Source organism: Canis aureus, chromosome 11 (genome assembly GCF_053574225.1).
Source record: "Canis aureus isolate CA01 chromosome 11, VMU_Caureus_v.1.0, whole genome shotgun sequence".
Taxonomy (NCBI): domain Eukaryota; kingdom Metazoa; phylum Chordata; class Mammalia; order Carnivora; family Canidae; genus Canis; species Canis aureus.
Genome location: NC_135621.1, coordinates 37,855,502 through 37,880,884, shown reverse-complemented (window position 1 = coordinate 37,880,884; position 25,383 = coordinate 37,855,502). Strand labels below are relative to the sequence as shown.

The 25,383-nt window shown below is 36.3% G+C and overlaps 1 protein-coding gene across 10 annotated transcripts in view; it reads left to right on the top strand.

Annotated features, from left to right (window-relative positions):
* Positions 1-25,383, top strand: part of CCDC138 (coiled-coil domain containing 138) — a 111,095-nt gene that overhangs the window by 41,117 nt on the left and 44,595 nt on the right. For 8 of the 10 annotated variants that reach the window (XR_013389248.1, XM_077914849.1, XM_077914847.1 and 5 more), the window contains 4 exons: positions 2,310-2,387; positions 2,497-2,604; positions 4,544-4,708; positions 24,447-24,563. Coding sequence is in view for 9 of the 10 variants with exons in the window: in XM_077914847.1 (XP_077770973.1) it covers positions 2,310-2,387; positions 2,497-2,604; positions 4,544-4,708; positions 24,447-24,563 (468 nt within the window). In the remaining variant the exon portion in view is untranslated. The remainder of the gene's footprint in view (positions 1-2,309; positions 2,388-2,496; positions 2,605-4,543; positions 4,709-24,446; positions 24,564-25,383) is intronic. The other 2 variants (XM_077914848.1, XM_077914854.1) reach the window with 2 other exon arrangements.

The window sequence follows — 25,383 nt, the reverse complement described above, 5'->3', positions numbered from 1 at the left end:
CCGGCTGTACTCAGGTACTCCTGTTCTTTCTGTGACCCCAGGGAGACCACACTGTCCCACCTAGGATTCTGCCTCACTTCACCCACCTGAGTGCTTTTTAGGCAGGGACATCCCTCACCAGAGCAGACTTCTAAAAGTTCTGATTTTTGCACTTGACTCCTATATGACTTTCTGGTACAGGATCATATACTCAATATGAAGAAAACAAAAATGCCTCAGATAATATGAATATACCTGCCAGTGTTCCAGATATTGGAGCTAGTAGTCAATGACTTTAAAATAATGATTAATATGGTCAAGAGAGTAGAAAAAAAGATTGAGAGCTTCATTAGAGAAGCAAAATTTATAAAAAAAATTAAGATGAAATTCTGAAACTAAAAAATAATTGAATTTCAGAACTGCAATGAATGGGTTAATAGCAGATGAGTGCAGCAGAAGACAGGATTAATGAACTGGAAGATAATTTCCTAAAAAGTTTTGGAATAAAAACACTGAGTACAGAAAGAATAAAAAAAATTTCTAAAAGAGATATGTTTAGGGCGCCTGGGTGGCTTAGTTAGTTAAGCCTCTGCCTTTGGCTAATGTGATCCTGAGGTCCTGGGATTGAGTCCCACATTGGGTTACCTGCCCCATGAGGAGCCTGCTTCTCCCTCTGTCTCTGTCTCTCTCTGTGTCATGAATAAATAAATAAAATCTTTTAAAAAAATAAAAGAGATGTTTAGTTAAAATTTTTAACATGGGAATCCAAAAAGAGATCATAGAGTAAAAACAATATATATGAAGTGAAATGGCCACATATTACCAAAACTGGTAAAAGAAAATGACAATTTAACAGATTCAAGAAATTATTTTAAGCTTAAGTAGGACAATTATTAAAACCATACATAGGAACATTGTTTTAAAACTGCTGAAAACAATAGATAAAGATAAAATTTTAAAAGTGAACAAAGAAAAACAAGACCCTTTACTTCCAAAGAAGGAATGGTAAGACTTAGGAATTTTAAGGAGGAAATCAGGTACCTTAAATATAAGTAGAGAAAAACTCCCCTGTACAAGGCCAGCATAACCTTGAAACTAAATGTGTCAAAATTGTTACAAGAAAAGTAAGATTCAAACCAGTTGCATGAATATAGATGCAAATTGGGAAATTGAATCTAGCAATACATAAAATAATACAACTGAGTGGATTTAATAGAGGAATACAAAGGTTTCTCATTTGAAACACATTATCTGATAAGGAGAAAAATAGTAATTTCTACTGATAATAAAATTCATCAGCTCATGATAATAGTAATAAAAGAGAACTTAATTTTGATAAAGTGTCTACAAAAAAAAATCCAACAACAAAATAAGTTATTGAAGTGTTTTCCCTCTGAAATCAGAAGGAAGTAAGAGTACTTACTGTTTCTATTGAACAGTGTACTGAAAGTTCTAGTTAGTATGATAGGGAAAAAGAAGATAAGGATTGGAAAGGAAGAAATAAGAATTATCTACTGATAACATGATTATGTAGCTGTATATGTAGGTATCCAAATGAATATACAGACAGGTAAGCAAATGTAGGAGAATCTTTGGATGTAAGTTCAATATACAAAAATCAAGTGTATTTTTATATGCAACAGTAAAATAGTATTATTTATTGAAAGATACCACAGATAATAGCATCAAAAAAGATAGCTTTCCAGGAATAAATCTAAAGGAAAGATATGCATAATATATATACTGAAAAGTACAAAACGTTAAAAGAAAATAGAGAACATCTAGGTAAATTGAAGACTATGGATATGAAGACTCAATATTTATAAACATGTCAGTTCTTAAATTTATATATTCCAATTTCAATAATTAGTTACACTACATAGTTAATTTGTACATTTTCTATATATACATAAAAAGTTCAATCAAAAGACATTTCCCATTAAAACATATACTTGTAAGATGTCAAGAGACTTGCAAATTTTATAGAATGAAGTAAACTTAGATACTATTAGTACTTTAGGGACCAATGATGATTTTAGCTATGATATTTTTTTACATTAAAATTTTTATTATCTTATTGAACTATAATTGGCGTATAATATCCTATTGTTTTCAGGTGTATATCATAGTGATTCAGTATTTTTATGCATTTCAAAATGATTTCTACGATGTCTAATTACCATCAGCTATGATCTTTAGTCATGACTGCTAACTCTGTTTTGTTACATTTTTTGGTTATATGGATTAGATAAGATAGATAATTTGGGAAACCTTTAGTATGAAATCAGCTTAACTTTTATGTTGAAATATTTAATATCTTCTCACTTTAGTTAAATGAAGTAAGTGAAGAAAACAAGAAGATGGAGATTCAGGCTAAGAGAGTTCAAGCTCGCTTAGATAATTTACAGGTAAGTTGCCTGCTCTTTTGACACAAGTGAATTTTAAATTATTACTTTTGGGTTTTCTTATCTTTAATTAAACAATTGTGTTTTAATTCATGGAAATGTATTGTTGCAGAGGAAGTATGAATTTTTGACAATACAGAGGTTGAAAGGAAATTCGCATGCTGCCAATGAAATGAAAAGTTTAAAACAAGAAAAAGTACCAGTCTCAAAAACTCACAAGGTATGATACAATAGAAAATTTTTCCAATAGAAAACAAAGACATTTTTGCTTTGTTCTTGAATGTTTATTTATTTATTTATTTATTTATTTTATTTATTTTATTTTTTGGCAAACATCATTGTGTGTTATGGAAGGATTCACCATAATAATTGCTTTACAGGAAATATTTGTATAATATTTCTAATATGCTTTTATTTACAAGAGCTAAACAAAGAATTTCAGCAGTGTTTCAGACGCAGACCTTAAACTTATTAAGAGCTTTACTATTCATTGTATTTGAAGATTCTACAAGCTTTCAATATTTTCTGTCTAGATTCCAATCCATGCCTGAATGGGCTTTGTTTATTTTTCCTAAGGATTTTTTTACTTTGAGGTATAACATACAGTAACATAATGCAGAGGTTGTTAAGTATATAGCTTAGTCAATTTTGAAAATGCCTATACTCATGTAGCATACAACTAGATTTAGAACATTTCCATCATCCTAGAAAGTGCCCTTGTGTCTTTTTCAGTTCTTTCCTACAAGAAGTAGCTGTTAATCCAAGTGGGTGGAGGGGACATCAGTGAAGGCATCAACACCAACCTGCACATCTTTTCTGAGGTTCCAAGTCCAAGGTCTGCCTTCTCTCTGGGCTTGGACCTATGATTTCTTGTACAAGTAGGGCTGGCTCTGGCCTGCCAGGCAACACATATGTAAATAGATTTTTTGTGGTTGTAAATGAAAATGTTTCACTATTCCCACCTTCACCTTTTTCCTGTCATACAACTTTCCATGTTTATTAAAGGAGATGTTTTTATACTTAGTATCTAAAATGATTGAACTTATCATCTAAAGTTTCTGTTTGAAAAAAATACGTTACAATTACCCCTGTTCAGAACAATCCTAAAATTTATATGGAACCAGAAAAAAACCCAAATAGCCAAAGGAATGTTGAGAATGAAAACCAAAGCTGGAGGCATCACAGTTCTGTACTTCAAGCTGTATTACAAAACTGTAATCATCAAGATAGTATGGTACTGGCATAAAAAACAGACACAAAGATAAATGGAACAGAATAGACAACCCAGAAATGGACCCTCAACTCTATGGTTAACTAATCCTTGACAAAGCAGGAAAGAATATCCAATGGAAAAAGGACAGTCTCTTCAACAAATGGTGCTGGGAAAATTGGACAGCTACATGCAGAAAAATGAAACTATTTTTCTGTTACATGTAAAATATTGAATTATTAATGGGACCCTGTTAATTATAATGGGACCTCAGCTCCTCTGAAGACAGAACTGTTAGGGTACAAGAGAGAGTTATTTAAAATCTTGTTTGATTGAGTTCCACGTCGGGCTCCCTGTGCATGGAGCCTGCTTCTCCCTCTGCCTGTGTCTCTGTCTCTGCCTCTCATGAATAAATAAATAAAATCTTAAAAAAATAAATAAATAAAATCTTGTTTCTGCTTTCAAATCTACTTCATTCAGAAATAAAGTTCCGTTTTGTCTCATACATCTTCTATATTTTTAATTATCAATCAATTAATTAATTAATTTGCATCTCATACATTTTTCTCCCAGGAATTTCATTTTATTAAAATTCAGTTTGCGAGCATATGGTATAATACCCACTTCTCATCTCGTGTGCCTTCCTTAGTGCCCATCACCCAGTTACCCTATATCACCACCCACCTCCCCTTCTACAACCCTTTGCTCAGTTTCTTATTTAAGATGGGTTTTCTTCTCTCTCAGCCATCATTTAACATGTTTCTAAGGTTAATTGGAGGTATTTGATTTGGAATTTCCTTTGTTTAGGGAAGCTTTGTCATTCATTACATATTTTAGTGACCTTCTTTTTAGGTAAATTATTCTATGTTCCCCAAATTTAAAGCTTGCTCTTGAAATTTTATGCGATTGTGAGTGGAAATAAATATTTGACTTAATTTTTTACATATAGGTACCACTTAATGCACAAGTTTATGAACTTTTAACTGTCTTCATGGACTGGATTTCAGATCATCACCTTAGTAAAATAAAAAGTGAAGAATCTGGAATGGATGGTGAAAAGCCACTACTCAAATTTGCTTCTCAGAGAAATGATATTCGAGAAAAGTGTATAAAGGTTTGTTTTTTGATTTGTTATATATGATTCATGGAGAATAAAACTGGAGAGCCTGTGTATATGTTACAAGAGAAAAAATATTTAAAGTACTTTTCATAAAAAATTGACCATACTGGTAGTTATAAAATGATTCACTTCAGACTTCATTAAAATTAATTCATACTTCTATTTTTCTTAGCATAATGGGAGTTTCTTTTTAAAAATAGAGACTAGAAGTTAAAAACTTAGTCTAAAAATGTCAAAATAGGGGCACCTGGTTGGCACAGTGGTTGAGCCTCTGCCTTTAGCTCAGGTCGTAATCCTGGGGTCCTGGTAAGAGTCCTACAGTGGGTTCCCCATGGGGAGCCTACTTCTACCTCTGCCTATGTCTCTGCCTCTCTCTCTGTGTATCTTATGAATAAATACATAAAAATTTTAAAAATATATAAAATAAAATAAAAATGGCAGAATAATTGTTAGGCAAATGATTAGTGCTATGAATAATTCGTGATAGCAATCATTTTAGGATTTCAATTCCACTAAAATAATTTTGTTTTTTTTGTCACGAAGGGATAAAAAGTCTATTTGCAAGAGGCTTCTCATTAACAAAAAGAAGTGATCATTTTCTTAAGTTACAGACATTAATTTGGATATTGGTACTCATGATTTCTCATTAGTCTATGTGGTCATTAGAGGTTGATGATTATATTCTACAAGAAATATATTAAAACTTTTTAGACTGAACATCTATAGTTGTTGGTTTAATGTTTTCAGAAACAATTTCATAATTATTAGAGTTTCTTTCTTTTTTTTTTTAAGATTTTATTTATTTATTCATGAGAGACACAGAGAGAGAGAGCGAGAGAGGCAGAGACACAGGCAGAGGGAGAAGCAGGCGCCATGCAGGGAGCCCGATGTGGGACTCCATCCCTGGTCTCCAGGATCAAGCCCTGGGCTGAAGGCAGCGCTAAACGCTGAGCCACCCGGGCTGCCCTAGAGTTTCATTTTAGAAAATTATTTCTAGTTTTCATCCTTACCTAGAATCTGTCTTCTAAATGCCTTTTCTGCTTGCTGGAAGGCTTGCTTCCTTCAAGAAATTCGTATCCTAATCCCTGTATGTTATATCCTGTGGTAGAAGTGAATTATGGTTGCTAATCAGATAACCTTCCAGTAGAGATTGACCAGTATTGTCTGGGTGAGTTCAGTAATCATGTGAGCTTTTAACCAGAGGGGCAGAAAAGCAGGTCAGGGACTCAGCCCATGCTTGCTGGCTTTGTAGGTGGAGTAAAAGGGCCATGCCAAGAAATGCTTCAAGAAATTAGTTTAGTTTTAGTTACATTTAAGTCTTTGCTTCATTTTTAGTTTTCAGGTTTTTTGTCTCTGTCTCTATTACAAAATAAAAGTGTAGCTCGTTTTTTACATGTGGATATCCAGTTTTCCCAGCACCATTTATTGAAGAGACTGTCTTTTTCCCTATTGAGTGATATTGGCGTCTCTCATGAATGACAAACATCATTTCACAATCTCTATCCCATTGACCCGTATATCTCTATGCGAATACCATACTATTTTGATTACTGTAGTTTTGCACCAAGTTTGAAATCAGGGAGTGTGAAACCTTCAGCTTTTTTTCATTTTCAAGATCATTTTTTGTTGACTCTGCCTGGAGATTCTATATGAATTTTAGAATGAATAGTATTCTGTGGAATATAAAAGTTTTACATTTTTATGTAGTAAAATCCATATCCTTTCTTTTATTTTTACCATCGCATCAGTGTTAAAATAGACTTCTCTTGCCCCAACATTTGGAAAATATTTAACTTTGTATTTTTTTATGTTTCTAGGCTTTTTATTTATTTCATGGTTATTTATTCATTTATTTCATGGTTGAAATATTTAATTCATCTGTGATATATTTTGGTATAAAGAGTGTAGTAGAGATCCATTTTCTTTCTTTTTTTTAATTTTAAAGATTTTATTTATTTATTCATAGAGAGAGAGAGATTGAGGCAGAGACACAGGCAGAGGGAGGAGCAGGCTTCATGCAGTGAGCCCAATGTGGGATTCGATGGGACTCCAGGATCATGCCCTGGGCCAAAGGCAGTTGCTAAACTTTAGCTGAGCCACCCAGGGATTCCCCCATTTTTGTTTTGTTTTTTAAATGGTAAATTATCTTTGTGGAGTCACTCCTATTTCACCCATTGATTTGAAATGTATATGAAATATATATTATATAAGAAATGTATATATGAGGTGGGGTCTATTTCTGCACTCACTACTCTGTTCCATTGATCTGTCTGTTCCTGTACTACTTACTGCTGCAGTGTTCTGATTGATTCTGACTGTAATACATGATTATACATGAGTAGGGAAGTTTCTGGTTATTCTTTTTGTTTCTGGTTATTTTTTTTTTTTTAAGATTTTTTTATTTTATTTACTCATGAGAGATATAGAGCGAGAGAGAGAGGCAGAGACACAGGCAGAGGGAGAAGCAGGCTCCATGCAGGGAGCCCGACGGACTTGATCCTGGGTCTCCAGGATCACACCCCGGGCTGCAAATGGCACTAAACCGCTACGCCACCGGGGCTGCCCTGTATTTTTTATTTGAATAGATTCTTCATTTCTTACTGTTTTTTGTTTTTGTTTTTGTTTTTGTATCTTTTATGTATGTGTTGAAGTTCTCACTGAATCCATACACTCTTCTGAAGTTTAGTGAGTATCTTTTTGGTCATTACTTTGAGTTCTTTATTAGTAATATCAAAGATACTGCCTTGAATATCTTTTTACATATTACCTATCTCTGTTTCCCTTTGCTCTTTTGCTGTGGTTTTGTCCTGTTTTTTCCTTTGGGACATATTTCTCTGTTTTCTCATTTCATGTAACTCTCTTTGTTTGTTGCTACGTATTAGGTAGGTCAGTAGTATCACTTCATCTTGAAAATGCTGGCCTTGTATAGAAGAGGTCCCTGTGTGCCCTGTAGCGCTGTGCCCCCAGTGACCAGGACCAGGTACTCCAGATGTGTCTCTGATGTGGGCTGTGTGTGCTCTCCTTTTGGATCTGAGCCTTTAGCCCCCTTGGCTACAGTGATCCTGCTTTGCCTGCTCTTGGCATACTGGGCAGAATTTGGTTTTTGCCATTCAGGGACTTGTCTGAGGCTTCCATGGGCTTGTAGGTGGGTGGTGCCAGCAGTCTGCAGTTAACCTCTCAGCTGCACTTGCAGGGTACTGAGCAGCATTACTTTCTACCTGCAGGACCAACTAAGAGGCTTTCCTTTGTCAGTGGAGCTGGCAGTCAGACTAGATTCTGCGCTTGGCTTCTCTACCATAGACACCAGTGCACCCAATGGCAGGGCTTTCTCCCAGTGCAGCCAGCTAGAAGACTCAGCTGCTGGAACTGTGGGTGTGCTAGTGTGTGGGGTTATTTCTCCTCCCCAGAGCAAGAGTCACTTTGGAGTGATGCCCATCCCTTCTGGAGCGTTTGCAGGGTGTGTTGGGGCTGGAGCAGCTTTGGATGGATCCCTGGCAAGCGATCCTTCGGTTGGGACAGGTTTTTAAGGGAACACTGGGCTGGCATGAGGCATGCAGTGTTAGCAAGATAGATGGAGAGTTTTAGCCTTGGCTCCAACAAGTGTCTGGCTATCAAGTCTGGAGGAGGGAAATTAAAATGGGGCCCTCTGGCACTTTTGTTCTTAGAGGAATCTGAAGATCCCTGCCTCTCCACTGTACCTTCTGAGATTAGTAAATGAATCTTCTTTATATAAACTCCAGGTGCTTTTCAGACTGCTGCTTCTGTGCTGTGTCTTGGGGCTAGAGTTATGCTGGTTCTTTAAGGGTGGGGACTCAGTTTCCTATTGCCCTCTGGCTCTCCTAGAGTTAAGCCTGCTGATTTTCAAAATACCTGGAGTTAAGCCCATCTGATTTCAAAAGCTCCCAGAGTTAGGCCCCACTGGTTTTCAAAGCCAGATGTTATAGTAACTCCTCTTCCGAGTCTTCCCAGTTCAACTCTCCAGTGGCTGGAGTGCCTCTGTAGAGTCTGATCTTGCTTCTCTGTACTTGTGGTATTCCTCCCATTTGTGGTTAGTCTTAACAGAGGTTTGGTTTCCAGCCAAATCCCACCCCTCTTACACTTTTTGAAGTTGCCTCCTCTCTACAATTAACTGTGGAATGTCTGTCTGTTCTTCCAGTCTTCATGCTGTTTGCATAGTAAGTTACATTGGTGTAGCTGTTTAGTGTGGGTGCACCCATGGGACAAGGTAAGCTCAGGATCACCTATTATTCATAGTTTTAAAAATGCTTCCACATTTATTTTTTCATGTAATCCTCATAACAGTTTTTGTGAGATAATTAGCACACCTATCATGCCAATTTTACAAGCAGGATAAGAGAGTTTTGAGATTTTATTATTTTACATGGCTAGGATGGAAATGGCAAATTTGGAACTTAATGCATGTACTTTCTACTGTCTTGTCTCTAATAATCCATGGTGAAAAACAAAATTGAAATAAATTTCTATTAAGGTTATAAGCATCAATACAGTTTTCCATGAGGAGCTAGCTATTCATTGCTTTATTGCCTTTGTAAATAAAAATTTTCTTTAAAGTTGATATAACTCATTATCTACTAAAATATTAAAGTTCAAGTTTCAGTGATGTACAAAAGTCTATTCTAAACTACATAGTTAAAATAGTAAAAGAATATGAAATAATGGTTTAAAACAGCTTTGAAACTTTATATGGTAGCTAAGATTGTCATAAGTACTGGTCCCTAAGATAGCCATATCTCTCCATCTGTATCTATGTATTTTCTCCATGTTGAAAAGCTGAAGGTTGATATGCAAAAAAATTGTTACAAGAATTGTGAGCTTCCTTTAGGACTGACACATTTGGTATCAATAGATTTCCTGTCAGGTCTTTTCATTACCGTGTATTTTCTGTGCACTGGCTATTATCTCATTTCTACATATATCCTGAATGCTAGGTAATTGACTGTTTTGTGTATTTAAAAATAACTGCTTATAACATCTTGATTCTATACGTCAAAGTTCATTCATATTTTGGGAATCTGTTAGAGACCCTAAATGAAGCTTTTAGTATTGTTTCCCTCTATGTATTGATTCCAGAAGAAAAATAACCTAGAATTTCTAGCCTATAAAATTTGAAGTAATAATTTCTGTTATATATATTTAGAATGCAAGAATCAGTAAAATTGTGGAAGCTTAGAGATCTTACTAAAATACTTATTAACCGGTCCATATATAGATGTCTATAGGTGGCTCTCAGTGCTTTTTTATATTTAGTTCAAATTAGAACCTAACAAGGCACATATTCATTAGAACACTCCATTCAGTTTTAGAGTATACATTCCTCTCAAGTGCATCTGGAACATTATCCAGCCTAGCCCATATGGCAGACCATAAAACAAATCTTTTTTTTTTTTTTTCATAAAACAAATCTTAATTATACAGGGTATGTTTTCTGACCATAGTGGAATGAAATTAGAAGTCAGTAACAGAAAAAATTTGAGAAAATCACAAATATATGGAAATTAAATAATATATACCTAAACAACTGGCCAATGAAATAATCACAAGGAAAATTAGAAAACAAGATGAAAAAAAAAAAAAAAGAGAATACATGTACCAGGATGCATGGGATACAGCTAGGACAATACTTAGAAATGTGCAGCTGCAAATGCCTACCTTAGAAAAGATGAACAATCTCTGTAATGTAACCTTCTACCAAAAGACACTGAAATAGTCCCATAAACTAATCCTAAAGCCAGCAGGAAAGAAGTACTAAAGAGTAGAGCAAAAGCTAATGAAATAGACAGTAGAAAAACAGCAGAGCGAGGCACCTGGGTGGCTCAGTGGTTGAGTGTCTGCCTTTGGCTCAGGTCGTGATCCTGGGATCAAGTCCTTTATCAGACTCCCTGTACAGAGCCTGATAAAGGACTCCTATGCCTATGTCTCTGCCTCCTTCTCTGTGTCTCTCATGAATAAATAAATAAAATCTTAAAAAAAAAAGAAAAAAAAAACCCAAAATCAAAAGAAGTGAAAGTTGGTTCTTTGCAAAGATTTTGAAACTTGACAAACCTTTAACAAGATTGGCAAAGTAAAGAGGAAACCAAACCAGGATTACTAAAATTGGGAATAAAAGTGGAGACGTTACCAGTCTATAGAAGTAGAAAGGTTATAAGGAAATACTATGAATAATCATGAGCTAATAAGATAAATAAGTGACAACTTCCTAGAGATACAGAAACTGTCAAAAATGACTCAAGAAGAAATAGAAAAGTTAAATTGATCTGTAACAAGGACATTAAATTAATCAAAAGACTGCCTACAAAGAAAAATACAGGCCCATATGACTTCACTGGTGAAATCTACCAGACATTTAAAAAATTAATATATAAATTCTTTACAAACTCTTCTCAAATATAGAGAAGGATCTCACACTTACCAACTCATTTTATGAGGCCAGTATCATAGTGATAACAAAACCAGACAAATATATCACAAAAACACTAGAAACCAATCTCTTACTATTACACAAAAATTCTCAACCCAATACAAACAGATTGAATCCAGCCATTATAAAAAGAATTATATACCATTACCAAGTGCAGTTTATCCCAGGAATATAAGGTTCACTTATCCTCCAGAAATCAACTCATGTAATGCATGATAACAGTAGAATAAGGACAAAAATCACAAGATTTTCTCAGTAGATACAGAAAAAGCATTTGACAGTCCAACATACCTTTATGATAAAAGCTGTGAAAAGTTAGAGATAAAAGAGATAAAAGGGAACTTCTTTAACCTGATAAAGCATATCTACAAAACCTACACAGCTAACATCATATTTAGTGATGAAAAACTATGATTTCTCTCTAAAATTAGGAAGAGAGGAATACTCCCACCTCTTCTATTCGACATGTGCAGGGCAGTTAGCCAAGGAAATGAAATAAACCCAACCAGAGCAGGAAGAAAGTAAAACTATTTGCAGATGACATAATCTTGTTTATGTAGAAGCCTAAGGAATTCACTAAAAAACTGTTAAAACTATTACACAAATTAAGATTAAAGGATACAAGTTCAATATTCAGAAAAGCAATTGTGTGTATATACTAGCAATGAACCATTTGAAAATGAGTTTAAGAAAACAGTTCCATTTTCAGTGGCATCAAAAAGAATAAAATACTTAGGACTCAGTTTTTCAAAAGAAGTGTAAATAAAACTCATGCTCTGAAAACTGTAAAACATTGTTGAAAGAAATTAAAATTGAATGACATCCTTATTCATGGATTGAGCTAGCATGCTTCCTAAACTGATCTACATATTCAGTGCAACCTTTATTATAAAATCCCAGCTGGCATCTTTGCAGGAGTTAATAACCTCATCCTGAAATTCAAATGGAAATACAGGGACTCAGAATATCCAAAACAAGGTTGAGAAAGGACAGAGTTGGAGGATTCACACTTCTTGATTTTAAGTTTTCCTGCAAAGATACAGTAATGAATAGAGTGTGATATTAGCATAAGAATAGATATACAAATCAAGGGAATAGAATTCAGACTCCAGAACTGAACCTCATAGTGTACCCAAGGCCTACACGTAAGAGGTTAAAAAGTACAAAATTCTTTTAAAGAAAACATACAAGCAAATTGTGCCTTTGGATTTGGCAGTGTTTTCTTAAATATGACACAAAGCATAAGAAACCAAAGAAAAAGGGTAAATTGGGCTTTATCAAAATATTTTAATTAACTACTTAAATAAACGAGTTGACCTGAATACACTTTTTTTTTTAAGATTTATTTACTTATTTTAGAGAGAGAGTGGACGTGCATGTGTGTGGTGGAGGGTTGCAGAAGGACAGAGGGAGAGAAAGAATCTCAAATGACTCCCTGCTGAGCACAGAGCCCTTTGCTGGACTTGATCCCATGACCCTGATCATGACCTGAGCCAAAATCAAGAGTCGGATGCTCAACTGACTGAGCTACCTAGGTGCCCTATGAATAGACATTTTTCCAAAGAAGACATATACATGGTTAACAGGTATATGAAAAGCTCAATATCGCTGATAATCTGAGAAGTACAGATGAAAACAAAACTACAATGAGATCTCACGTGTTCTTACCACCAAAAAAAAAAGGATAACTGGATATGTTAATTAGCTTGCTTTTGGTAGTCTTTTCACAAAGTATGCATATGTTAAGACCACATTATAGACCTTAGATATATTCAGTTTTGTCGGTCATATCTCAGTAATGGAAGGGATGTGGAAATAACATGTGGAAAAACATGGAATTGGGGGAAAGAGCAGTGTATATTAATTATTTACAAAAGATTTGGATATGAACAGAGTAATAGGCAGGGTTGGAGTATGGGAAAAGAAGGCAGGGTTGAAGTATGGTTATCTTTGGGGGCGTTGCCAACAAATTTGGCTTCTGCATCTCTGCAGCCTATTACATTGCCTTGATAAAACCACATTCCAGTAAATGTGAATTGTTGTTGAGGCCAAATCCAGAAGACACACAAACCTCCATTGTTGAGAAAATTCTAACTAATAAAAAATGAAATCTAAGATGAAATTTTTTTTTTAACTTTTATGCCTCAGAGGATACCATCATGAGAGTCAAAAGATAACCCTACTTAATGAAGAAACTATTTTTCAAATCATGTATCTGATAAGGGACTTCCATCTGAAATATTTTTTAAAAAGGCTTATAACTCAGTAATAAAAAGAAAACCTAATTTAAAATGCACTATGGATCTGATTAGACATTTCTCTAAAAATCATATACAAATGGTCAATTAGCACATGAAATGTTCAGCATTACTAATTTGGGAAATGCAAATCAAAACATTGATATATCCTACCCATAGGATGACTAAAATTAAAAAACAACAACAAAAACAGATAATCTTAATTGTGACCAAAATGTGAATGAAGAAATTGAAACTCATACACTGCTGGTGAAAATGTAAAACTCTGTAGCACATTTGGAAAAAGTCTGGCACTTCTTGAAAAGATTTTTTTTTTTAATTTTATTTATTTATGATAGTCACAGAGAGAGAGAGAGAGAGGCAGAGACACAGGCAGAGGGAGAAGCAGGCTCCATGCACCGGGAGCCTGACGTGGGATTCGATCCCGGGTCTCCAGGATCGCGCCCTGGGCCAAAGGCAGGCGCCAAACCGCTGCGCCACCCAGGGATCCCTCTTGAAAAGATTTAACATCAATTTGCTCTATGACTCAGCAACTCCACTTCCAGGTATATACAGGAGAAATGAAGTTATGTGTGCACAAGAGAAATTTATACATGAATGTTCATAGAAGCATGATTCATAGTAGCCAAAAAGTGGAAATAACTCTGATGTCCATGAGTGGACAAATGAATAAATAAAATGGTTTACATCTGTACAGTGGAATATTGTTTGGTGGTTAAAAGGGATGATGTTTTTGGTGCATTCTACAACATGAAAGAACTTTGAAAATATTGACAGTGGAAGAAGCAAGTCACAAAAGACCAAATACTATATGATTCCATGTATATGAAAAATCCAGAAAAGGTAAATGTATATAAAGAAGACAGAACAGTGTTTGCCTAGGGCTGGAGTAGTTGGAGCAAACTATTGAGGTAACTGCTAATGTTAGAGTCTTTTGGGAGAAGGCAATGAAAATGTTCTAAAACTGATTGTGATGATGATTTCACAACTGTGAAAAATTACTTAATTGTACACTTTAGGTGAATTGTATGATGAGCGAATTGTAAAACTATTAACAAAAAATTCACCACCACCACAACAGAAACAAAATATAACCAGCCCTTTGTGGTGTCTTGGTCTTAGTGTCTCCTAAGTCTCTTTAACCTTGGGATACTTCACTTTCTCCACCATCTTCCTTCCTTAGCTTTTTTTTTCTTTTTTAAGATTTTATTTATTCATGACAGAAAGAGAGAGAGGCAGAGACACAGGCAGAGGGAGAAGCAGGCTCCATGCAGGGAGCCCAGCATGGGACTCGATCGGGGTCTCCAGGATCACACCCTGGGCTGTAGGCGGCACTAAACCGCTGGGCCACTGGGTCCGCCCGTTCCTTCCCATTTTTTATGCTAATAACTTGTTGAAGAGTCAAATTCAGTTGAGTATGTCACAGTGTTAATTCTTCTGCATACGTTCTTTTGGTGTTATGTAATTTGTATGACAGATACTTTATAGGTAATTCTGTGTATTTTATCGTGCCTACATATGTGTAGTTGCATTTGGAAGATTCCCTCTGAAAAAAATCACTGACCAACCTTCCTTCCTTCTTCTTCATCCTCCTCCTTTTTTTTTTTTTTTTTTTGCCTATTTTGCCTAGGTTGGGGCTTGAACTCGCACAATCCCAAGATAAGGATCATTTTCTCTACTGACTCTTTACTAGTTTTAAATCTCATATTAAAATATAGGGTGGGGGGGAATTAAGTATACAAGATCTTACTGGAATTAAGAGAGTAGGTATTTATTAAATTCCTTTCACACACAGAAGTACAGTTTAGACATTTTTCAACTTGACATGTCTGTAATTTTTCAATTTTCCTTGAGATTTCATTCCAGAAAATGATTACTAAGATAGTAGGAAACCAGTGCAGACCTTTAAGGAGAAAATAGCATCAAGTTTATGCTTTTAAAAAGATCCGGGGATCCCTGGATGGCGCAGTGGTTTAGCGCCTGCCTTTGGCCCAGGGCGCGATCCTGGAGACCCGGGATCGAATCCCACGTCGGGCTCCCGGTGCATGGAGCCTGCTTCTCCCTCTGCTTATGTCTCTGCCTCTCTCTCTCTCTCTCTCTGTGTGACTATCATAAATAAATAAAAATTTTAAAAAAAATAAAAAGAAAAAATAAAAGAAAAAATAAAAAGATCCCATTGGCTGCTACATGGAGACAGGTTACATGGCACCAGAGCAGATGCTGGAGAACAGTTAGGAAACTCTTAAGTTGTTGAGGTGAAATGAGATTGTGTTATGGAATTAAAAGGTAACAGATGAGACTTGGTAAGGCATCTAATATATCAGTTGATGTGACCGTTTTGGCTCCCGGGTTTCTGGCTTTTGCAACTCGATGAATGTAAGTAGTATTCACTCAAAATAGGAAATGTTGGAGTGCATCTCGGTTTGAGCCTCCTTAATCTGATACATTCTGCAAAAGCTGAGTTTGAGATACCAAAGTGGGTGTTTCTGGTAGGTTTTGATATAAGGGACCAGAGCTCAGCAGAGAGAGAGGTCTATGCTAGATACGTCAGTAGGCTGTGTGGGCTAATACTGAATTTGAGGAACCCCTACATTTAATGATCAGGCAAGTGATGGTGAACCAGCCCAGGAGACTGATAGTGCCTAGAGCAGTAGAAGGAAAACTAGGAGAAACTGGTGTCACAAAAGCCAAAGAGTATTTCTTTTCTTTCTAAAAAAAATTATTTAAATTCAGTTAAGCCAACATATAGTACATCATTAGTTTCAGATATAGTGTTCATAATTTGTCAGTTCTGTATAACACCCAGTACTCATCACATCACATGTGGGCCTATTTAATGCCCATCACCCAATTACCCCCATCACCTTACCCACCTCCCCTCCAGCAACCCTCAGTTTGTTTCCTATAGATAAGAGTCTCGCATGGTTTTTCTCATTCTCTGATGACTTCTTCGGTTTTCTCTCTCTTACCCTATGATCCTCTGCGCTTTTTCTTGTATTCCACATGTGAGTGAAACCATATGATGATTCTCTTTCTCAGTTTGACTTATTTTGCTCAGCATAATACCCTCCAGTTCCATCCAGGTTGATGTAAATGGTAAGCAGAGTAATATTCCATTGTATATGTATACCACATCTTCTTTATCCATTCATCTGTTGATGGACATCTCAGCTTTTTCCACAGTTTGGCTATCATGGACATTGCTGCTACGAACATTGGGATGCAGGTGCCCCTTCAGATCATAACATTAATATTTTGGGGGTCAATACCTAGTAGTACAATTAGTAGGTGGAAAGGTAGCTCTATTTTTAATTTTTTGAGGAACCTACACTCTGTTTTCCAGAGTGGCTGTACCAGCTTGCATTCCCACGAATAGTGCTACACATCCTCTCCAACATTTGTTGTTTCATGTCTTGTTCATTTTAGCCATTCTGACTGGTGTGAGGTGGTATTTCATTGTGGTTTTGATTTGTATTTCCCTGATGCCAAGTGATGTGGAACATTTTCTCATGTGTCTGTTGGCCATTTGTATACCTTCTTTGGAGAAATGTCTGTTCATGTCTTCTACCCATTTCTTGATTGGATTATTTGTGTTTTGGGTGTTGAGTCTGATAAGTTCTTTCTAGATCTTGGTTACTAACTTTTTATCTGATGTGTCATTTGCAAATATCTTCTCCCATTCTGTAGGTTGTCTTTTAGCTTTTTGGACGGTTTTCTTTACTGTGTAAGGCTATTTATTTTTTTATTTTTTTATTTTTTTAAAGATTTTATTTACTCATGAGAGATACAGAGGGAGAGAGAGAGGCAGAGACACAGGCAGAGGTAGAAGCAGGTTCCATGCAGGGAGCCTGACGTGGGACTCGATCCTGGGTCTCCAGGATCACGCCCTGGGCTGCAGGCGGCACTAAACCGCTGCACCACCAGGGCTGCCCCTGGGCTTTTTATTTTGATGAAGTCCCAGTAGTTCATTTTTGCCTTTGTCTCCCTTGCCCCTGGGGATGTGTCTAGCACAAGTTGCTGAGGCAGAGGTCAAAGGGGTTGCTTCCTGTGTTCTCCTAGGATTTTGATGGATTCCTATGTTACCTTTAGGTCTTTCATCCATTTTGAGTTTATCTCCGTGTATAGATAGAAGGAAGTAGTCTAGTTTCATTCTTCTGCATGTGGCTGTCCAGTTTTCCCAGCACCATTTATTGAATAGACTGTCCTTTTTCCAGTGGATAGTCTTTCCTGCTTTGTCAAAGATTAGCTAACCATAGAGTTGAGTGCCCATTTCTGGGGTCTCAATTCTGTTCCATTGATCCATGTGTCTGTTTTAGTGCCAGTACCATACAGTCTTGATCACAGCTTTGTAATACAGCTTGAAATCTGGAATTGTGATGCCCCCAGCTTTGGTTTTATTTTTCAACATTCCTCTAGCTGTTTGGGGTCTTTTCTGATTCTATACAAGTCTTAGGATTATTTGTTCCAGCTCTATGAAAAATGTCTATGATATTTTGATAGGGATCGCATCAAATGTGTAGATTGCTCTGTGTATCATAGACATTTTAATAATATTTATTCTTCCTGTCCATGGGCATTGAATGTTTTTCCATTTCTTTGTGTTTTCTTTAGTTTCTTTCATAAGTGCTCTTTAGTTTTTAGAGTACAGATCCTTTACCTCTCTGGTTATTCCTAGGTATCTTACGGTTTTTGGTGCAACTGTAAATGGGATCGATTCCTTAATTTCTTTCTTCTGTCTCATTGTCAGTGTATAGAAATGCAACTGGTTTCTGTGTGTTGATTTTATATCCTGTCACTTTGCTGAATTGCTGAACGAGTTCTCACAATTTTGGGGTGGAGTCTTTTGGGTTTTCCACATAGAGTACCGTGTCATCTGTGAAGACTGGGAGTTTGACTTCTGTGTCAATTTGAGTGCCTTTTATTTCTTTTTGTTGTCTGATTGCTGAGGCTAGGACTTCCAGTACTTTGTTGAGCAATAGTGGTGATAATGGACATCCCTGTCATGTTCCTGATCTTAGGGGAAAAGCTCTGTTTTTCCCCATTGAGAATGGTATTTGCTGTGGGCTTTTTGTAGATGGCTTTTATGATATTGAGGTATCTTCTGTCTATCCCTAAACTGTGAAGAGTTTTAATCAAGAAAGGATGCTATATTTTTTAAAATGCTTTTTCTGCATTATTTGAGAGGATCATGTGGTTCTTTTCTTTATAATGTGATCTCTCATGTTTATTGATTGGTGAATGTTGAACCACCCTTGCAGCCCAGGAATAAATCCCAATTGGTTGTGGTGAATAATCCTTTTAATGTACTGTTGGATCCTATTGGCTAGTATGTTGGTGAGAATTTTTGCATCCATGTTCATCAGGGATATTGGTCTGTAATTCTCCTTTTTGGTGGGGTCTTTTTTTTTTTTAATTTATTTATTTATTCTCGAGAGACACAGAGAGAGAGGCAGAGACACAGGCAGAGGGAGAAGCAGGCCCTATGCAGGGAGCCCGATGTGGGACTTGATCCTGGGACTCCAAGATCATGCCCTGGGCCAAAGGCAGGTGCACTAAACTGCTGAGCCACCCAGGGATCCCCTTTGGTGGGGTCTTTATCTGGTTTGGGGATCAAGGTAATGCTGGCCTCGTAGAAAGAATTTGGAAGTTTTCCTTCCATTTCTATTTTTTTAAAGCAGCTTCAGAAGAATAGGTATTATTTCTTCTTTTTAAATGTTTGATAGAATTCTCCTGGGAAGCCATTTGTTTTGGGAAGTTTTTGAGGACTACTTCAGTTTCCTTGCTGGTTATGGGTCTGTTCAGGTTTTCTATTTCTTCCTCTTTCAGTTTTGGTAGTTTTTAAGTTTCCAGGAATGCATCTGTTTTCTTCCAGAATTCCTAATTTGTTGGAACATAGTTGCTCATATATGTTCGTAATATCATTTGTATCTCCTTTGTGTTGGTTGTGATCTCTCCTCTCTTTCATGATTTTATTAATTTGAGTCTTTACTCTCTCTCTCTCTCTCTTTTTTTTTTTTTTTTTTTTTTTTTTGCTAAGTCTAGCTGGGGGTTTATTGATCTTATTAATTCAAAGAATCAGCTTTCAGTTCTGCTGATCTGTTCTACTATTCTGGTTTCTATTTCATTGATTTCTGCTCTGATATTTATTATTTCTCTTTTCGTGCTTGGCTTAGACTTTGCTCTTCTTTCTCCAGCTCCTTTAAGTGCAAGGTTAGGCTGTGTTGGGATTATTCTATTTTTTGAGAGAGGCTTGTATGCAATGTACTTCCTTCTTAGGACCACCTTTCCTGTATCTCAAAGGTTTCATACAGTTGTGTTTTCATTTTCATTAGTTTGCATGAATTTTTAAGATTCTTCTTTAATTTCCTGGTTGACCCATTCATTCTTTAATAGGATACTCTTTAACCTCCAAGTGTTTGAGTTCCTTCCAAATTTCCTCTTGTGTTTGAGTTCAAGTTTCAAAGTGTTGTGGTCTGAAAATATGCAGAGAATGAGCCCAGTCTTTTGGTACTGAGACTGGATTTGTGACCCAGTATGTGATCTCTTCTGGAGAAATTTCCATTTGCACTCGAGAAGAATGTGTATTCTGTTGCTTTAGGACGGAATGTTCTGTATATATCTGTGAAGTCCATGTGGTCCGGTGTGTCATTCAGTGTCCTTGTTTCCTTGTCGATCTCCTGCTTGGATTATCTGTCCATTGCTGTGAGTGGGGTGTTGAAGTCCCCTACTATTATTGTGTTATTATTAATGTTTCTTTAATTTGGTTATTAATTGGTTGATATAATTGGCTGCTCCCATATTAGGAGCATAAATATTTAAAATTGTTAGATCTTCTTGTTAGGTATACCATTTAAGTATGATATAGTGCTCCTCTGCATCTCTTCCTACAGTCTTTGGTTTAAAGTCTAATTAGTTTGATAATGAGGATTGTTACCCCAGCTTTCTTTAGAGGGCTTTTAGCATGGGAAATGGTTCTCCACCCCCTCACTTTCAATCTGAAGGTGTCCTTAGGTCTAAAATGAGTCTCTTGTAGATAGCATACTGATGGGTCTTGCTTTTTCATCCAATCTGATACCCTGTGTCTTTTGAGTGGGGCATTTAGCCCATTTACATTCAGAGTAACTATTGAAAGATGTGAATTTAGTGCCGTTTTATTACCTATAAAGTCCCTGTTTCTGTAGATTGTGTTTGTTTCTTTCTGGTTTATGTTACTCTTAGGCTCTCTCTTTGCTTACAGTATCTCCCTTAGTATTCTTTGCAGGGCTGGCTTGGTGGTGACATATTCTTTCAGTTTCTGTCTGTCCTGGAAGCCCTTTATCTCTCCTTCCAAATGAATGAGGCTTGCTGGATAAAGTATTCTTGGCTGCATGTTTTTCTCATTTAGTACCCTGACTATATCATGCTGGCCCTTTCTGGCCTGCCAGGTCTTTATGGGTAGATCTGAAGCCAGTCTAGTGTTCCTATGCCTCGAGGTTAAGGACTTCTTGTATTGAGCTGCATTCAGGAGTTTTTCTTTATCCCTGAAATTTTCAGTCTTCACTATTATACGTCTCTACCTCTTGGGCGTGAATGCCTATTTCCTTTCCCGGATTAGGAAAGTTCTAAGCTATGATTTGCTCAAATATACTTTCTGGTCCTCTCTCTCTCTTTCCTCTCCCTCAGGGATTCCAGTAGTTCCAATATTTTTAAGTTGTGTGGCATCTTTGATTTCTCGAAGCCTGCCCTCATGGTCCATTAGTTGTTTTTCTCTCTTTTCCTCAGCTTCCTTCCTTTCCATCAACTTGTCTTCTATGTCATTTACTCTCTCTGCTGCCTCATTTACCCTAGCTGTTAGAGCATCCAATTTAGACTGCATGTCAGAGCATTAGATCTCATTTCTGTACTAGTAGATTCTCTAGAGTCTTTCATGCTTTTTTCAGGCCCAGCTAGTAACTTTATAATTGTTATCTGGAATTCCATCTTTGACATTTTACTTATATCTGTGGCAAAGAGTATTACCTCTGGTTCTTTCTTTGGTTGTGAATTCCTCCTTCTAGTTATTTTGCCCAGAGAAGAGAAGATGAATGAGTGAGTACTTTCAAAAATATCAACCACAACCCAAGTTAAGATATACACTAGACAAATCCAAAGAGATTAGAAACCAGAAAAGAAGAAGAAAAAGAAAAAAAAATTTTTAAAGGAAGAAAAATAAAGGGGAATGGAATAAAAGACTATAATCTCACAGGATGGACAAAACAGGGTGATGCAGTTGGTCCTGAGTATTTTGGTCTGTGTATTAGGAGATGCTAAATCCCAAATTGTAAAGAATGTAAAATTTATATATGTGTATATATATACAAAAATAAAATTGAATAGAGTGAAAGGAAGCCAAAAATGAAGAGTATACATATGAAATGTAAATATAAAAAAATAAGTTAAAAAATATTTTAAAATCAAAGGTTGATAAAATAAGAAACTAGTTGAAAAGGGAAAAGAGAAAAAAAAAGAAATGGAAAATTTTAGACTGAAAAATAAATGAATCATGAGGAAAAACCTTGAATTCTATATACTATTTACCCTCTCTCACTCTGAGTTTTACAGTCCTATGTGGTCTATAAATTTGCTGTTCACTGTTCTTCCAGCTCATCTTCCTTCCAGCAGGAGGGGTCTGCTATGCTGATTCTCAGGTTTCTGTACCTTGGCAGAGTTGTACTGGACCCCTCATTACACTGAGGGGCAGAGCTCAGTGTAAGCTGTTTTTGGTTGCTCTATGTGGCTTTTGTTCTCTGAAAACTTTCTGTGCCTCTTCAGAGGATCAAAACAAAAATGGCCATGCTGGATCTCTAGCCCCAGAGCCTTTTGAAAGATCAAAAGATCGTGGCCCATTCTCTGCAGTAAACCCTCAGGAATAAATGGTCTTCACTTTTATGTCTGCCAAACTCTATAGACTCCTGCGGTGGGATTCTCCCAGGGGAAGGTGGAGAGTCACTGATTTGTGCGTTTTGCAGGGCCCTGGCTCAGAGAGTGATCCGCCCAATCCTGCATGAACCCGCTCCACTCCTCCCAGGGGAAGACAGAAGGTCGCCTATTACTGTCCTTTACAGATCCCCACCCTGAGAGCTGATCTGCCCCTTCTGGGGTAAGGAGAGGATCGCTGCTTTGTTGTTTTTCACAGGGCTCTGGCACTGAGAGCTCTCCCCTTGGTGGTGTGCACAGCCACCCGGACCCTCCCAGGAGAAGGTGGAGGGTTCCTGTGTTCCTGTCCTTTGTAGGGTCCCCATGTAGCAAACCATCACTTGATTACGCTGTGGCTCATGTTTTATGGCAAACTGAGCTGAGGGCGCTCTCCTGGGCTCCCTGACTATAATGTTTCTCCGCTCCAATGCTTGGGAACTCTACCAGCTCAGGCATCCCCATTCTTTCTGTGACTCCAGGGATCCTGAGAACATACTTTCTTGTCTAGAATTCTGCCCCGTTTCACCACCTGAGCACCTTTCAAGTAGGGATGTCTCTCACTGGAGCTGATTTCTAAGAGTTCCGATTTTGCCCTTTGGAGCTATATCACTTTCTGGTAGCTGGCTTAAGAGGCTCCCTCCCGCCCACTGTTTATCTTATGACATATCCCTTCAGAATCACTTCTCTGCATGTCCTACCTTGCAAAAACTATGAGTAGAGCTCCAGATATTTTCTTACATCTCAAGTTGAATTCATGGGTATTCAGAATGATTTGATATCTAGCTAAATTCAGGGACCAGATAAAATGAGGTCCCCTACTCTTCGGCCATCTTGCCTCCCCCACCACGAATGAGTATTTCAAAAGGAGGAGGTGGTCAGTAGTCCCTAGATGGTACTATGAAAGGTCATATATGTCCTTCCAAACTCGAACATTTATTTCCATATTTATTGATCATATCTGTGATCTAATTACATATGATTCTGTATCCTAACTTTTATTATTTTCACTTAATTTAACATTAATATTTTTCTTGTTCATAATCTTTAGTTCCCTGAGTGGCTGTACACTTGACTTGAACCATTTCCGTGTTGCTAGGTGATTAAGTTACCTCTGCATTTTTATTTATTTATTTATTTTTTGCATTTTTATTCTTACAAGCAGTGTAATAATACTGTACTTTTGGAAGGTTGTATTTTAGGTGTTTTTCTTAGGTAATATACCAGAAGTAGGATTATTCAATCAAAGGCTTAGAATATCTCTATGGTCTTGAAGTCCTGTAGCAAAGTAACATATTTTTGAAGCAGTGTTCATAGACATCTTTTTTAAACATTTTATTATTTTTACAAATTGACTTTAATGCTTTTTATTTATGCAAGGCAGATATATTAAGAGGAAAGTATTACAGCAACTGCTAAATTTTACTGCTATTATTTTTATTTTTTGTTTTTTATTCATTTTAGAGAGAGAGCAGGTGTGCATACACGTGTATGAGCGAGGGTGAGTGTGGCAGGGAGGGGTCAGGTGAGGGGAGGAGAGAATCTCAAGCAGACTCTGAGCTGAGCACAGAGTCCCACATGGGGCCCAGTCTCACAAACCTGAGATCATAACCAGAGCCAAAACCAAGAATCAGAGGCTTAACCTTCTGAGCCACCCAGGTGCCTCTACTGTTAATATTTTAAAAAAACATTCTTTCATATATCTCTTTTTCAATATAAATTCATATAGGTATTTTATATAAACGGGACCCAGTTATACTTGCTCTTTTGTAACCTGCTTTTATCATCTAAATACAGGTTCTATTATCATTTTTAATGGTTATATATTTATCATAAATTTATTTAACCATTTAAAGTCCAGAGAATATGTTTATATAGGTTCATCTCCTTAAAATCTTAGATGTGCTACTGGTGGGTTAAAGGATGTGCATATTTAAAATTTCAAATATGTATTTCTATATTGTGTGGAACGTGGTTCCAAAGTGAGGTTTTTTTTTACAGAATTTTATTCTTTTGAAAAAGGAAACTTTAGGGAAATCATGGTAATTGATTTTTGCCATCTAACATTACTGTGCATTTATAACTTCCATTATTTTATCTTTAGCTTTTGCCTCTGATGACAGAGCAGCTACAGTGGATGCCATTTGTGAATACCAAACTTCACGAGCCTTTTGTGAAATTTATATATTGGTCTCTAAGACAGCTGGATGCGGCAGCACAGGTAATTGATTAATAGGAGTCTCTTTAAGTGATACTCTGTTCAGTATTATTTCTCTTGATCTTGTTCTTTTACAGATTTCTTTGGCTTATATTTCAGGACTTTTGCCTTCTTTGTTTTATTCACTACTATCTTGTCTTTTATAAATACTGTTTCTCAGTGCTATAGGTTTTATTTAATATGTAACGTTTTTTAAGTTTGAAAATTGGAGTACTTAGTAAATATCACTCTATTAGGTTGTTAAAACCACTGTCCCCTTCCCCCATTATTTAACTTATAATTTTTCATATTTTACTGAAGGTAATAGAAATTAAAGATTTCTTGTGTTAATGCCAGTAAATGCACACTAGGTAAATTGGACAGTGATTTTTACAGTAGCCTAATCAAAGCAGAAAAATTATTCCAGTATCTATAAAATGAATCATACATGTTACCTATTTATATAAGGTTCATTCAATTTAAATTATGTCATATGTATGTAATCATTTGTGCTATTAGCTGTAGTAATTTTGTAAAATTTTATTTCCCTAGTTAATATTGGTAAACACTGTTATAGCTTTCATTTACTTAAAGGAGAGATGCAAATTTGTGCTTGGGTAGTGTAATCTTGGTCTTGTGGAATTTAAGAAGCACACAGCTAAACCACTTAGTGTAGTACTGATGATCAAGTAGTGTTAATTGATTATAATTATATATAAATCATAGTAATAACACTGATTATTATATGTATGATTATTAAACTTAAGGAGAAATAACTTTCCTTGGGTAGTATTTCAAATATTTTGCCTCTGTGGTGCATAAGTAGGCAATGTGAGCAGGTATG